Raw genomic sequence first — 15,384 nt, 5'->3', positions numbered from 1 at the left:
TATTGAAGATGGTTTATCATATTTAAGAGTTGTTCACTTGAAGGTTTTGGATCCAATGGATTATCAAAAATAATTCAATTCAAATAATATTGGCACATATGAAATTCAGAAACCCATCTCATGCTCAGAAAAATTTATAAGAAAGAAACTAGATCTCTTTTCTTTCCTAACCAGCCTTTTGTTTCCTCCTTCCTTGATTTTATAAATGTGACTGACAGTATTTTTCATAATAAGAAAGTAGGTTTTTACAAAAATAGAAGAATCATTGATTATATAAAACTCATTAAAATTACAGAACAACACTATACATAGAATATCTTTCATGAAGTTCACAAGGACAATATGTACTGCAACAAGTTCCAATTTCTTCATGAAAAAGACATGTATCTCTTTAAAGGAGTTCTTGGTTTTGGTCCTTTTGGAGGAGAACATCTTATAAACGACCAACACCCTTCTGTATGCTCCTTGTTTGATTTCCTATCTTCTTTTGGTTTAGGTGGCAAGAGACTTGCCTTCTGCTGGGAATGATCCGCAATATTCCATAGTCCAATCATAGAGTTTAAGCGCCGCCACCTCCTTCTTACGATTATCTACGTTGAATATTTTCCATTTTCCACATTAGCATTCTTTGTCATTTCCTTCCTGATTATACATAATAAACGGTACCATTGAAAAAGTATCTCAGGAAAAATCTGAAAAACTCTCTACGTTCTAACCACTGAATGTTGAAGATGGATCTCTACGTGTTTTAGAGATTATATATAGGATTGTAAACTACTAAAATCATGCATTGGGCTAGAGCAGAAATAACAAAAACAAGAGATCATTTAGTAGGCAAGGGCCTAATATGAGGTGCATATATATATATATATACATACATATATATATATATATATATAGAGAGAGAGAGAGAGAGAGAGAGAGAGCAAAGAATAGCAAGAAGCGAATTTCAGAATTTTAGTACATGAAAACACTACTTTGGTTTATATATTAATGTCTTTGTTTGTGACTAGCATCGGTGTGTGGTTAAGCTTACCCCTGGATCTGAACCATAACGATGGTGTCGGGGAATAACTTTGTTATTGTCACTTGAACTGGCCTCACTCTGCATCCCAAGGTCTCTTAACCGGTTTAGCTCTGGCAAGATGACCGTACTTAGGTCTGGTCTATCCTTCTTCCTCAGCTCACAACACTTTAAACCCAATTTAGCCAATGCTAAAGCATCTTCAATAGGCCAATCCTCCAGTGCTGGATCAAGCATCTCTGAGAATTTACCTTTTTCAATGGCCTCACCAACACGGTGGGACAGACCCATTGGAGGCTTTGCTGTAATGATCTGTAACAGTATCACTCCCAATGAATATATATCCGATTTCACACCAAGCATTCCTGTTTGTTGATACTCTGGATCAATGTAACAGAATGTACCAGCAGCCGCTGTTAGTCTATATTGAGTGACATTATCAGCTACAGATGGTGGAACAAGCCGGGCTAGTCCAACATCACTGATCTTGCTCACATAATGTTGGTCCAAGAGAATGTTCGCCGGCTTGAGATCACGATGAACTAGGGGCTCTGGTCTTCTCTGGTGAAGGAAAAGAAGGGCAGTGGCTATTTCAGAAGCTATTTTGAAACGGGTTCTCAATGGTATTGGAGGACTTTCATCCTTTCGGAAGAGCCTGTCTTCTAAGCTGCCATTATCCATGTACTCATACACAAGGCATCCATATTCTGGGCAGGCACCAACTAAGATAACCATGTGGGGATGCCTTATGCAACTAAGAATCTCAACCTGCAAAGGCAGAAGAACCATTGTCCATTTCATGGCAACAAAAGAAAGTGAAACTCAAACACGGCATCTCTGCTTTCTTCTAAAATGGGACAAAAGAAGATTTATTACCTCTTGTTGAAATTGTTTGAGGCCCTGTGATATGTCTGGCCTCAAGACCTTGATAGCAACAGGGGTGTGATCAAGCAAGCCCCTAAAAACAGGGCCATATCCGCCTTCACCAATTTTATTTGTCTCTTTAAAGTAATCAGTAGCAACTTCAATCTCTTGTATGTTGTATCTCCTGTACATGGAACTATTCTGTATTTTAGAATTCATTGCTCTATTCTTATCTTCTTCCTCCTGCTTGGCTTTGATTTCGGCTATTTTTCTCTTCTTGGACTCTATATCTGCTAGTCGTTGTGCCATCTGTGCTGCTTCCATTGCAGCTTTGGTTTTCTGCTTCTCCTCTTCTATTGAAGCCATTGCAGCCTCTTCTGCAAGCCTGGCTTCCTCTAACTTTCGTTCTTCTTCCGACTTCAATTGCTGATACTCCTCTGCCTGGATAAAACAAGTACCGGTTTTAAGATTCCAAAAAGCAAGGGACTAGATTAAGATTGTCAAATCAACATATAAAATGATCTTACTCTCCGTTTAGCTGCTAGAGCTTCTTTGCAAGCTGAGTTATACATCTCCATGGTGTGTTTCAATTCGAGTTTTAACCTCCTCATCTCGGCCTCCAAGGCCTGCTCTCAGGTGAGCCATTTCAATGGACATGCATTTAAATTAGTATTACCATATTCTATCGAAAACTTTAATTTTACTTTGTATGTCTTAAATCATGGCAACTTAGATACATAAATTGGCACGTAAAATCATCATAGAAACTCGCGACACGTTTCATGTTTCTTTGTTAAGTTGCATCATCTTAAATTTCAGCCAATCTTGAAAGACAAACAAGCATGGAAAGCAAGTGAAAATCTGAAGAATGTTTGAATGAAAACATTTTTTTTTTTTTTTAAATAAAGATTTTGAGCGTTGGAATCTAAAAACCTATTGGACAACCTCTACACGGTAAAATATGATAGACTGGACTGAATTTGATCATGGTGTACTTACATTTACTGGAGACCTTGGGGAGGAACTCTTTGGAGACAAATCTAAATTTTCAGGGTCAATTGTTTGGGAGATGGCACCGGCTTTTGGTGAGGTGTTTCCAATGGATGAACCTCCTGATGATGAACTGTTGATTGATAGTCTTGGTGAATTTGTTATGGAACCATTTCTATCCAAACACATTCCATCTGAAGAACCCCTACTGTTGTTACTTCCATTACTAGATGCTCTGTGATAACAACCAAAGCCAAGCGAATTCAAGTCATCATGATATATCTAGCAAGAAGTTACTTCTTTTCCTCTGACCACCATGATTTTCTTTGTCAAAAATAAAGTTTGATTCTTGAAAATTTAGTGAGATTTCCATTTAAGCCAAGGTTGAAACCTCTAAAGATTGTACCTGCTGGTGGTAGAATAATCTGTGACATCAGTAGTAGGACTCTGGGGAAGCTGTGAATTTTGAGAACGTTGCCTATGAGAAGTAGATGCACCACTTCTAATCGATTGAAGTCGGTGTACTGATCGTGAAGTTTGAACTTTTCCTTTTGATATAACATACACATTACATGATTCTGGTGCCGATTTTAGCATGCTCGTTGGCACATCTGATTCTCTGAACTTTCTGCACTGCCAGGAAACACAAAAAAAAAGAAAAAAAAAAGAGAGAACAACAAGCAATTGATAAAAAAGAGAGAGCATAGAGGAGACTATACAAATATACATATATGTAGTTGTGTAAATATATTTTGCATAGGGATAGAGAGACCTCATAAGAGAACTGCGGTTGGAAGCACCAACTACAATATTGGTGATCAAGGGGTTGTTAAAAACATAATCAACAAGTGCACTTGGAACATCAATGTCATGGAGGACCACTTCCTTTGCATTGACCTGAAATCCCCATTAATTGTCAAATAATTAAGAAAATTGCCATGTCATTCACTTAGATTATTTATTATTATTATTATTATTTTATCTATATCCATACATATATATATATATATATATATAAAATGAAGTTGATGAATATAAAATTACAACGAAAAAGGTAAAAATATATACTACTGACCCCTTTTCTGGCACAATATCCTCTGTAAGGTAGGAAGAAGAGTTTCAACTCAGCTTCAGTTGGTGGACGACCTTCTTTAGGGACTGTATCAATATCCTCTACACAAATTCAAACCAAACAAAATTTATACTCTGATAATCAAACACAAATTAATTCCACTATATATCTAGTTATTGAAGAACAATTAATGCGATACGGCACATATGCATATGAATATAGACAACTCTGTTTTAATGGGTGTCAATCCCTCCACCATAGCATGGGTGACAACGATTTTTTTTCATCCCACAAACATTGATCTCCTGCACTATAATGTGGATCACGTCCTCCACCATAGCAAAATTTTACATAATAGATATATAGGTATTGGTGTTCTCACGGTGATGGCCATGATATATATAATAATGATCCATCATAATGATCATGATGATCACCATAATGATGAAAATGAAGCAGAGACAGATACCTACGGGGATGCAAACTTTGGTTACGGACATGAATGAGGATGCAATCAGAGTTTCTCTTGTTGTACATAAGATTATCCACTGCCCATTTCACAGCATGTTGGCTGTTCTTGTCTTTATCAATGGCAACCAGGGTTATTCCTGAATTCTCCATCCTCACACACTCACCGTCACCGGCTGAGTTAGGTGGTTGCCGGCCGGAGTTCTTCAGGAAACCAAAAGCAGTAAATGGAATATTAATGTTGAGAGAACCGGGAGCTTTACGTGATTGTAAATGTTTTTGCTAAACTTGGTTACTTGGATGAGAAATTGGAATTTATTGTATTGTATGGTTGATGACATGGACATGAAGACCAGACATAACCAACCCAGAAAAGCTCCTCCTCATACTTGCAACTTTCATTCTCTGAATTTTTTTTTCTTTGATTTTTTTAGTTTCAAATTTAAGGGGTAATTAGTTTTAACTGCAAATTATCCTTTAGATAAATTGGATGAATTCTTTTTTTTGTTTTTTTCTTTATTTACTTGTACATTGTAAATTTTCAAAGCAATTAGTTCCAACTGAAAATCAATCTAGAAAGTTGTACACTTTTAGAATTATATCTGTAAAAATTAAAATTATTTTGTCATAATGATAAGGATTTTGACTAATTTTCCGATCAGGCTGATGCATGTGAGAATTAATACATATAGGATTTCTGTTTGCTATTCTTGCTACTATTTTTAGAGGTAAGTTATGGGATTTACTAAGAAAAGAAAATTGTTTTTTTTTTTTCTGTATTTTTCTATAGAAAAACAAAAAGTAAAAAAAAAAAAATTGTTTTCATAAAGAATAAATTTTGTAAATATAGTTATAATTCTTAAATTCAAACACGTTACAAAGACCAGTATTTGACTTTAAAAAAAAAAAAAAGACCATTATTTGCATTTACATATTGGGGGAAAAATCAATTCTTAAGATATATCTACAATTTTAATTTTCTTAACTATATTTTTTGCATTTAAAAACACCTTTCACTATTAAAGTAACACAAAACTTTTTAGTATGCACAAAAAAATAAAATAAAATAAAATAAAAACACACACACACCAAAAAAAAAAAAAATTGTTGGAATTTATTAAGATTTTAATAACGGCATCTTAGCAATGGTTCTTGGTAATAATTGAACCTTGGGACTGAAGAAAACAAAAGAAAAAGAAAAGGGAAAACACAAAAATATTCATCCCTCAGTCAAAATAGAGATCAAAGTTCATCTCTCTTATTTCTAATAATTTGTTCGCCTTCCACTTATTTTACCTAATAAATTATCCAAAATATCCTCATTATATAATACAAATAAACCCACAAAAAATGGATCATCATTATTGTGGAATCTTACCAAAAAAATTGAACAATATAATTTGCATAATTGATACTTATAGCTTTAGTATTTTGATTTCTGAATAACGATATTTAAGGTGTTTTATATTTTATATATATATATATATATATTCGGACATTCATGAAAGGAAATTTTTTTTAGTTAAAAATTGGTACGCTTCAAAATTTATAAATTTGTTAATTGAGTTTTGTAAATAATATTATTGGATTTTTTTACTTTCATGATAATTTTTATTTTTATTTGTAAATGATTAGAAAAAAATATTAAAAATAAAATAAAGAAAAAAAAAAAAACCAACAACAACAAAGTCAATTCGAGGGTGAAGGCAACACGCCCCATCCTCATTGAAGAGGGTCCCATATTTTTCCATTCTTTTACATATTTTTTTCTCTAATTATTTAAAAAATGAAGATTATCATCAAAATAAAATAAATCCATAAAACTACAAGTGTTAATTATTGAAAATAATGAAAACTGCAAATCAAAACCGTTTTTTATGGATTTATTTACATGGTATAATAAAGATATTTTGCATAATTTATTAAATAAAAAAAAGAAAAGGTTAGGAAAATTATTGAAAACAAGAGAGATGAGTATTTTTTATGGTTTCCCAAAAGAAAATTAGAAAGAGAAAATTGCGACAGGAAGTACTTTTGGGCTTTTTGCTTAATTTTGGTCCTTGGTAACGAGCCCAAATGAGACGATCCCAAGAAACAAACGGCTGATCCTTGGCTGCTTTTGAGACTTAGCTCAAAACCCAACTCTTTTTTTAATGGAATTTGGTATCATTTTGACTTTCTACTAAACATCAAGCATTAATAGTTTCATTATACTTTTGGGTAACTTAGTCAAATTCTATAATTATGAGTTATTACTTATTATAGCAACAACCTATTTATTTCTTCTATCAAAAAACAACCTATTTATTTCAATATTAAATTTCCATTTTCACATTAATATATTAATTTTTTATTTCCATATATAAACATATATTTGTCTTTTAATAATAATAATATATTATCACTCAAATTGTTTAAAATTTAAATTATAAAAAAAATAATTTTTAGATATGGAATGAAAAAGAGAGATATTTTCAGCAAGAGGGGTGCTTTCTACACTACCAGAATTGCCAGGCACACATCCCAAATTTATTAAATTACTAAAATGTCCTTCAATTTTTTCTTCTTTTCCTCTTACATTTTCTAACGCAATTTTATTTTTTCTTTTCATCTTCTTCAGCCTGCGGCAATCATTGGGAAGAGCGGTGACAGGCAATTTCTTTTAAAGGGTATATATTATACTGTACATTTTTTAGACTGTATATTTTTTAGATATTTTTTAATGATAATTGGATATCTTCATGTTATATTTTTATAAATTCATAAAACTATTTATTATAATTAAGAGAAATTTAAAAGATATACAGTATAATATATTTTTTTTTAAATCAAGTCAATTTTGGATTTGACAGCTATTAGGAAACCAAATATAATCAGTCCAACTTAGAACCATTAGCATTTAATAACAGCAACAAAATCAACACTTTTCTTTATTTTAGCCGTAATATTAATACTGTTTATAGAAGATAAAGATGACAATGAGGAGGAAGACGACGATAATGATGATGAGGAGGAGATGAACAATAATATATGGCCTAATAGTCTCAGCCGAGAAAAGAAAATTGGAAAAAAACAAGTTTAGCAATGGTTTTTGATGATCAGTTCGAAGTATGTTACAGAGACAAACATGGAAAAAAAAAAAGTTAAAATATTTAAAAGAAAAAAGTTAAAAAGGGTTTTTGGTATTTTTAAATATAAAAGCTGTGTAACTAGAAATTTTTGCGGTGCCAAAAGACCACTCTTTTAGCAAAAGTAGGGACAGGAATATAGAAAATGAAAGTTGGCAATAATCTTGGAATGGAGAAAGAGAGAGACGACATCATTTGAGGATGGTAATCGAGTACGAGGGACACGTGTCTAACCTCAAAGTTTGTCTCATGAAAAATCCCAGGGGGTAGTTGTCTTCTTGTAAGCAGTGTCCAAAGCTAAGCATTTTCTGTCGCACAGAGCTTTTAATGATGTAAGATAATTACTTGTATACGTGTCTTAAAAAGGAGTGCCTTGTAAAAAGCAAATAAACTCTCTCTTTCCCTCTCTCTTCACCCATCAAGCCCCCCAAGAATCAAAGAAACAGAAAAACAAAAAATCTAAGGGAAAGAGGGCCTTCTTTGGCCATATTTTTCTCTAGCTCAAAAGTTCCTCTCGTTTTCTCATGTGGGTAAGCTGTAGTGCCCTTAAAGATTTTATCTTTTTTTGTTGTATTTTTTCTTGTTGTGTTGAGGGATTACCAAGATCACCATGTATTACCAAAACCAAGATGGTGTTTTTATCCCATGTAGCCGTTTGTGATGGTGGTTGTTAATTTGGGTTGGGTTTTCATTGAAAAAAGAAGAAGAAGAAAGGAGGAGACCCATGTTTCAAGTGCTGAGTTGGGTTGCGTCAGATCCAGGGAAGCCAAGCTATGTGTGGGAAAGGCTTGACCTTTTTAGGGTTTTCTTGTGATCATTAAGGTTGGTTTTCCTTTTTTCCTAGGTTCTTTCACATGACCCTTTTTGCTTTTCTATTTCTGGATTAATAGATAAAAGGATTGAATTGCAGTCGTTTTCATTTGAGCATGAGTATATTTAAGGTTTGGTGCTGTAGATAGGATTTCGGTATTCTGTGGTTGATTCTTTGCCAGAGGGAGGGGAATTTTGTTAACTCTAGAGTCTTAAAGAGTAAAAGAAATTACATGTGAAAGCTTGAACTTTCTATAATTAGAAGGATTCAGGACAGATCCATTGCTGGTCACTGGATCTGATTACCCTATTTCGCTTGGCTAAGGTTCACCTGACACTTCTTTTTTATTTGTTCCTGGTGCTGTAATTTGTGTTGGGTTAAAATTGTTGTTGTAGAAGGATAGGTGGGTCAGTGACATATCTTGTAAAGGAATAGTTGTTGCTTCAACCTCCAAACTTCATAGAAGCTTGAGTTGTAATTGCTTAATGGTAGAGATAGAAGGGACTTGATGGAAGAGATGTCTCCGGCTGTTGCAGTGACGCTTAGTTTAGGCAATTCTGTGTGTGATAAATCTGGAATTGCAACCCACGTTGAATTCGCACGCCTCAAGCTGTTAGCAGACACAGGAAATTTGCCATTGGATTCTTCAAAGTTGGTGTCTGCAGAGTCTATTTCCAACGCAAGTAGCAATGAGGCAAAGAATGCCGTTAGAATAGTGACAATTTCAGCACAAGAAGATAACAGTGGACGGCCTGATTTGTTTCCAATGTTGCCAGAAAATGGAAATAGTTGTATGGTCGGTGATGATGGTATTGTTCATGATAGTGAGGAAGATGAAGTTTTATCAGTTGAGGCTGACACTAACAGAATTACTAATGAAGAGTTGCTAGCTCTGGATGTGGAGTCTGGAATAAGCTTACCAGATGTTGTGGAGATTGGAGGTGTCGGCGATGGTCAGATTGTTGCCAAGGCTATCATCTTGGTAGAATCAAGTATCGGTCAGGTGCCTTCTGGTGATGTCATTGTAGCAGCAGTAAGTCCTGTTTCAGAGATATCTGATAAGTCTGAACTAGTGGCCTCAACAGTGGTTTTCCAGTCCCATAGGGAGAAGAATGTTGGTAAAGTGGCCCGGAGTGTCTTTGAGCTGGACTGTATTCCACTTTGGGGTTCTGTATCTATTTGTGGAAGAAGACCAGAAATGGAAGATGCAATTGCTACTGTGCCTAGATGTATGAAAATTCCTATCAAAATGCTCAATGGGAATCATGTGATAGATAGCATAAGCGAAAGTTTGACCCACATAACCAGTCATTTCTATGGCGTTTATGATGGACATGGGGGTTCCCAGGTATATCTCTCCTCCCGGATGTTCATTTTGTTTTATTTGAGTTAGAAATCTAACTCCAAACTTCCTTAGATCTCTAGTTTGTGAAATAATTCGGGTTTTATTTATTATAATTTGTCTTCTTATTTTCACAAATTGGTATATGCTTATTGTGGATTCATGTGTATGTGACCTTGTGTGATTTTATAATGTCCGGTTAAGGGATTTGAAACTATTAAATATATTCTGTGAAGGTTTACGTAAATATTTTGAACACTAAGCTATTCTAAAAACTCAGTAATGGCAACACATGCTTCTTTTCTGGAATTTGCGTTTATTAGCTTGAATTTGTAAGGCATGTTTCAACGTTCCAACTTTATAATAGCTTTTAATGCTTCAAAGAGTTGTAATCATGAATGTTTCTGCATGTATTGTAAAGGTTGTGTATTGCTTTCTCCATTAAACAAATTATTATTTTTTCCCCCAACATGTTTACAAACAATTAGAGCTAAGCTACTGAGGTATCTTTGCAGTTTAGAATGCTGATTTTGTTAACTTGTTTGGGGAGGAGTCTGTTGCAGGTTGCTAACTATTGTCGCGAGCGCATCCACTTGGCTTTGAGTGAAGAGATTGGAATCATTAAAGATGATTCAAGTGATGGAAATGTGGGAGGAAATCAGCAAGTGCAGTGGCAGAAAGTCTTCACTGATTGCTTTCTGAAGGTGGATGATGAGATTGGAGGAAAAGTTAGTAGAGGAATTGATAAAAGTGATGGAGATGTTTCTGATACATTTGAGCCTGTTGCCCCAGAAACTGTTGGGTCTACAGCTGTGGTTGCCTTGGTCTGTTCATCACATGTTATAGTTGCAAACTGTGGTGATTCAAGAGCAGTGCTATGCCGTGGCAAAGAAGCCATAGCATTATCAGTTGATCATAAAGTAAGCAGTTCTTGTTTGACCGTATTTACACTATTGAGAACCAAAGCACTTCTTTTTGTAAACTAATCTCCCTGTCCTTACTTTTTTCTCTGCTCTCTCTTAATTTTGTTAAATCTACAGCCTAATAGAGAGGATGAATATGCAAGGATCGAGGCATCTGGGGGTAAGGTCATACAGTGGAATGGACATCGTGTATTCGGGGTTCTTGCCATGTCAAGGTCCATTGGTATGTCTTTGTTTATTCTCATCTTGGAATGTTTTGATGTTACATGGAAAACTTTTTGTGCATGCACAAGAAAGGAAGACCAAGGAATGGTCTGTAGTGTGATTTGTGGAAGAGCATGTAGACATTAAAATGTGGCGAATTTCCTCAAAGTGAGACATAATTCTGATAAGTTTCGAGTCAATATAATCTCATTCTGTTTCAACGAATTATGAAGTCAATAGCTAAAATCTGTTGATGGGAATTATCAAATTTCATTTACAGAATATAACAGTATACATGTGTTGGATTCCTTTGCTGTTCAGTTGAAAAATGGATTGCAATTCTGCTGACTAGTATTTTATCTCTATAAATGCTAAAGCTTCTTGAATTGAACTCTCTCTCAATTGTCATATAGGCGATAGATATTTGAAACCGTGGATTATTCCAGAGCCAGAGGTCATGTTCGTTCCACGAGCCAGAGACGATGAATGCCTTATCTTAGCAAGTGACGGTTTATGGGATGTCATGACAAATGAGGAAGTTTGTGAAGTTGCTCGAAAACGTATTCTGTTATGGCACAAAAAGAATGGGATTACATCTCCTGCAGAAAGGGGTTCAGGAGTTGATCTAGCAGCGCAATCGGCAGCAGACTACCTCTCTATGCTTGCCCTCCAAAAGGGAAGCAAGGACAACATATCGGTGATAGTGGTGGATTTGAAAGCTCAAAGAAAGTTCAAAAGCAAATCCTGAAGGACGAAGGTTCACCCATATTCCAATTTAAGTAAGCTGCACCCTATATACTAGAAAAAAGCGATATCTAATTGATATATAGCTAAAAGTCCATTCGTTTTTCTCGTGGGCTCAATGTGTGTTCAAGTATAGAAATCCATGTGTACTATATATATAACAAGCAACTGTCATATGGGAATGGCATCTGTGTTTTTGGTCTATGCATCATGAACCATGATTGCTGAGTTGTTGTTGTCAAATTTGTGTTACTACAGATTTAGGTGAGAGAACTCCCAAGGTTCTGTAAATTTTATGTACTTGTACCTCTGAGTTTCAAAATATGTTGCCTTTCTTCTTGTTGGATTTCCTTTTAGTAGGTTCCATTTTTTTTTTTTTCTTTTTTTAACATAAATATTTTAACCATCTAGCACTTTCTTTTTGTTATTTCTGGGGCTACTAAATCTATCTGAATTGTCCTAATTTATCATAGGCAAAAAGATAAATCATCAAGTGTTCGAAGGTGGTAGAAAATTTAAATGAACCCCCTATAAAAACACGAGTAAAAAATGACAAAGATATTGTTAATTGAAATACTTGGGAGGAAAACAAAAGCGAGTAAAATGCAAGTTCTGGTGAGAAGCAAGAGAGGCTCAATATTTTGCCACAAACGTCATTGGTTTGGATACCTTAGGAGGCGGCACAATGAGAAGGCCTACTTCCACTAAATTGAATTCAGTATGAGATGAGAACAACGTTTTAGCAACCAAATATTAATTTGATTCTGTAAATGCTCATTCACACAGGGCATTTTACACACAGAAATATCTTGCCTTTACTTCACTATACACAAGAAACAACCAAAGAATGATCACTTAGGAAAAATACTGTTAATTCAAGGATCAAAATGTTGTTTATGATAAGTAAACAGGAAGCCAGACTGCTGTAAAAATACCAGTTTGCTAAGCGATTTATGGAAAGTAGACAATTTGTAATATCAAAGGATAATCATCTTTCCAGAATCAATTTTCCATATGCTTTCATACGAGAACAATGAGCTGGATCAATCTATCGCCGCCTCCTCTTCGGCCTTGTCTGTGGGAATTGGAGAGGGACAGGAAGAATAGCGAATGATATATTGTTTTGGCGTGAGATCTTGCAACCCAAATGTTCATAATGAGTTCTCAACTGTATTGTATTCATTCTCAAGTCCTTGGCTATATCTGAAAAATCTGTTCGGAATTCATCTGCATATAGCGTCAGCACCAAGACATAGCTAACGAGAAGATCATGTTTTTCTGGTGACATAATTTTTTCCTCTCCAAACAAGGTTGAAAACTTTTGATGTAGAATGCTTGGAAAGTTATGGCGCTTTGCGGATTTACGATTATCCATATTATGCAGATCTTTGAACTTTATAAGATGGGTTATATATGAGAATATGCATGATAGCTTCTTCTTCTCCACTTCATCCTAAAATTAGGAACATGAAAACAAAAATCATTCAGTTTTTGACCAAGAAAAAATAAAAAGAAAATAGGGGTATACCGTAAAGCTTTGAACACATCATATCAAATATCATTGTTTCATGTCTCTACTCTGCCTCTCTGCTTTTTGTTTTGTTTTTTTTTTTTTGGCCCCGGGGGGGGGGGGGTTGGTTGGTTCCTTTATGCCATGCTTAAAGATGCATCAAAATAGAAATTCATTTAACAGATGCTTCCAGTCACACTTTAAGACTGCCCTGAACTCATACCTGAATGTCTCTCAGTTTATAGATTCTGTTGGAAATGAAGGTCGGGTAAGTATTCGATGATACTTCCCTTCCCCCCTGCAGAAATTTATAAATGTCTTCAAGGAAACTCCACTCTCCTTTAAGGATGATCTTGTCCAGTGGATAAGCCTCCTCCGGAGATGTGGCAGAAGTATTATGTGGTGGGATATTGCGAGCAGTATGAGCATCAGTACTTTCAAGAGCATCCTTGTTTACCACAACTTTTTTTATTTGCTTATCTAGATCGTTCAAAGAATCAGGATCATCAGCTTGCTTCAGAGAGTTTATCTTAATAACCTGCAATGACACATGAAATTTCACTTCAATAAGCTAATCCTTCTCATTAAGTTGAACTTATATCGGCTCCAAAAAGTATTATACCCAAATTCCAACTCAACAAGTAGTGAGGTATTACCTCCTTTCTTGATTTCTTTGTTCCATAAAGATTAGTAAGTTTATCTCTCATTTTTTCAGTCTTCTGTTGTGCAGAGAGCTCTTCCACTGCTGAATTTTCAGGCTCCTTGTTAGAGAAGTCCAAGCCTCCAACTTTTGGTTCTAATCTAAATATCTGGAGAATGGCATTCAATGTAAGGCACCGAAACTAGCAACTTGATCATGAATATTCAAAATAAAATTCATAAATAACTTCTCCAAACCTAAAAATAATCTATATTTTAACATGAAAGACAACTGCTACTGCAGAAAAATGTACATGTGAATGAGGGATTTCAAATTCCATATTATGTTACAATTATTGGCAAGGAAATAAAAAAGCAACTGGATATCTACTCTATCCCAGATACGACATATTTCAGGCATTTCATTAACTTTTCTTTTTAGCAACTCATATTGCAAAAATATTAATTCAATATTTTCCTTTCTTCTTGTTTCTTTTCCTTTCAACTATAATCTTATCAAATAGAGATCCTTTATATTCACCAGTCCCAAGAATTCCAAACTTCAAGCACTTTTCAGCAAATAAATAAATTGGTAATGATAGTAAAAACAAAAACCTTCACTCCAGTAAGTCCTTAATCCTTAGTTAATGTCATAAAATTGTCATGCATATTTTTGTAAGTTTCTAACGTCCTGGAACACCGAAACTTCTTCTTTTTTCCCTATTTCTAACTAAGAAATATCATCACTTTCCAATATTGCAATCAAAACTGGAAGGATATCAATAACCTTTGATGGGGATAACAAAACAAACAATTTACTATCAAAAAGCAACCCAACCAACAAAATTTAAAAATTGAACTTTATCTTCCCCTAAGAATATTAAAATAATTCCTATGTTCTTCACAAATCAAACAAACCATAAACATAAACCCAAGTAAGCAAAAAGCAAAACATCCACTCATTTTCCCACTAAAACAAAAAAAAAAAAGTTTTTCCTTCTAAAATTACCTTATTCGAAGCAATAGGCACAATCTTCAACGTCTGGGTTTCTTTATCAAGAACCCCAAGCGCATAATTACAATGCTGCTGCCCAGCCTCGGCCTCTCCAGAATAATTGGTTCCGACGAAATCCACCTTCGACCCAGGTGGAGTCACAACCACTTGAAGCCTTTTTGGCTTTTCCATGTTCCTCAAGACCCTAACCCTCGTTGAACTAGATTCGCCAGTGCGTGCACTCTCTTCGGGGTCAAACCCAGATGGAAAATATCCCACCAATGGCGGAGCTCTGTCTGAATGGTCTTGGAGGACTTGGATGGTGGCTTGGACCTCTGGCGCTTCCTCTTTCTCCTTCTTCTCCTTCGTCTTCTTCTTCTTCTTCTTCTTTTTGGTTGGGGATTTGGGTTCTGGATGGTCTAACATCATTTGGGATTTGGTGTCTTCTTCGTCAGAATCCATTGGTAGGAACTTGGGAGCTTGAGCTTTGAGATTTAGGGTTTATCAGCTGGTTATGCTGCAGAAGGTGAAAAACCCTTCCTTTTGGTTTTTTCCTATTATTATTGTTGTTATTAGTATTGTTTTTCTTTTTCTTTTTCTTTTTTTCTTTTTTTTCTTTCCCCTTCAAACCGACGCCGTTTCCCTGACTACCCTGTCGTTTGACTTAGGAC

General features: G+C 35.0%; 3 protein-coding genes across 3 annotated transcripts; 1 reads left to right on the top strand and 2 right to left on the bottom strand.

The window, feature by feature from the left end:
- Positions 1-227: 227 nt before the first annotated feature.
- On the bottom strand, positions 228-5,024 carry LOC107435552 (U-box domain-containing protein 34-like). Its single transcript, XM_048468611.2, has 9 exons — positions 4,445-5,024; positions 3,954-4,051; positions 3,651-3,775; positions 3,285-3,506; positions 2,888-3,113; positions 2,416-2,514; positions 1,901-2,329; positions 1,037-1,792; positions 228-642 (listed from the first exon to the last, which is right to left on the bottom strand). Exons 1-9 carry the CDS (start codon positions 4,569-4,571, stop codon positions 619-621), a joined length of 2,106 nt encoding a protein of 701 aa, XP_048324568.2. The 5' UTR covers positions 4,572-5,024; the 3' UTR covers positions 228-618.
- Positions 5,025-7,835: 2,811 nt separating this feature from the next.
- Positions 7,836-11,916, top strand: LOC107435757 (protein phosphatase 2C 16). Its single transcript, XM_016047386.4, has 4 exons — positions 7,836-9,705; positions 10,263-10,619; positions 10,740-10,845; positions 11,240-11,916. The coding sequence occupies exons 1-4, from the start codon at positions 8,866-8,868 to the stop codon at positions 11,572-11,574; spliced, it is 1,638 nt and encodes a 545-aa protein (XP_015902872.1). The 5' UTR covers positions 7,836-8,865; the 3' UTR covers positions 11,575-11,916.
- Positions 11,917-12,425: 509 nt separating this feature from the next.
- LOC107435768 (DNA-directed RNA polymerase I subunit rpa49) lies at positions 12,426-15,285 on the bottom strand. The gene is made up of 4 exons (XM_016047398.3): positions 14,729-15,285; positions 13,737-13,889; positions 13,304-13,618; positions 12,426-13,023 (listed from the first exon to the last, which is right to left on the bottom strand). Exons 1-4 carry the CDS (start codon positions 15,173-15,175, stop codon positions 12,619-12,621), a joined length of 1,320 nt encoding a protein of 439 aa, XP_015902884.1. The 5' UTR covers positions 15,176-15,285; the 3' UTR covers positions 12,426-12,618.
- Positions 15,286-15,384: the final 99 nt, after the last annotated feature.

Source organism: Ziziphus jujuba, chromosome 1, assembly GCF_031755915.1.
Source record: "Ziziphus jujuba cultivar Dongzao chromosome 1, ASM3175591v1".
NCBI lineage: Eukaryota > Viridiplantae > Streptophyta > Magnoliopsida > Rosales > Rhamnaceae > Ziziphus > Ziziphus jujuba.
This window is presented reverse-complemented; position numbering and strand designations above follow the sequence as displayed.

Bases quoted from the DNA above. Each gene is read 5' to 3' on its own strand.
- LOC107435768 (XM_016047398.3), bottom strand. From the start codon at position 15,175: ATGGATTCTGACGAAGAAGACACCAAATCCCAAATGATGTTAGACCAT. The intron at 13,890-14,728 runs GTAATTTTAGAA...GCCATTCTCCAG, and splicing joins TGCCTATTGCTTCGAATAAG to ATATTTAGATTAGAACCAAA. The intron at 13,024-13,303 runs GTATGAGTTCAG...TCCTAATTTTAG, and splicing joins ATAAACTGAGAGACATTCAG to GATGAAGTGGAGAAGAAGAA.
- LOC107435757 (XM_016047386.4), top strand. From the start codon at position 8,866: ATGGAAGAGATGTCTCCGGCTGTTGCAGTGACGCTTAGTTTAGGCAAT. The intron at 10,620-10,739 runs GTAAGCAGTTCT...TTAAATCTACAG, and splicing joins CATTATCAGTTGATCATAAA to CCTAATAGAGAGGATGAATA. The intron at 10,846-11,239 runs GTATGTCTTTGT...ATTGTCATATAG, and splicing joins TGCCATGTCAAGGTCCATTG to GCGATAGATATTTGAAACCG.
- LOC107435552 (XM_048468611.2), bottom strand. From the start codon at position 4,571: ATGGAGAATTCAGGAATAACCCTGGTTGCCATTGATAAAGACAAGAAC. The intron at 1,793-1,900 runs GTAATAAATCTT...CTGCCTTTGCAG, and splicing joins TCAAACAATTTCAACAAGAG to GTTGAGATTCTTAGTTGCAT. The intron at 643-1,036 runs GTAAGCTTAACC...ATGTATAATCAG, and splicing joins GTTATGGTTCAGATCCAGGG to GAAGGAAATGACAAAGAATG.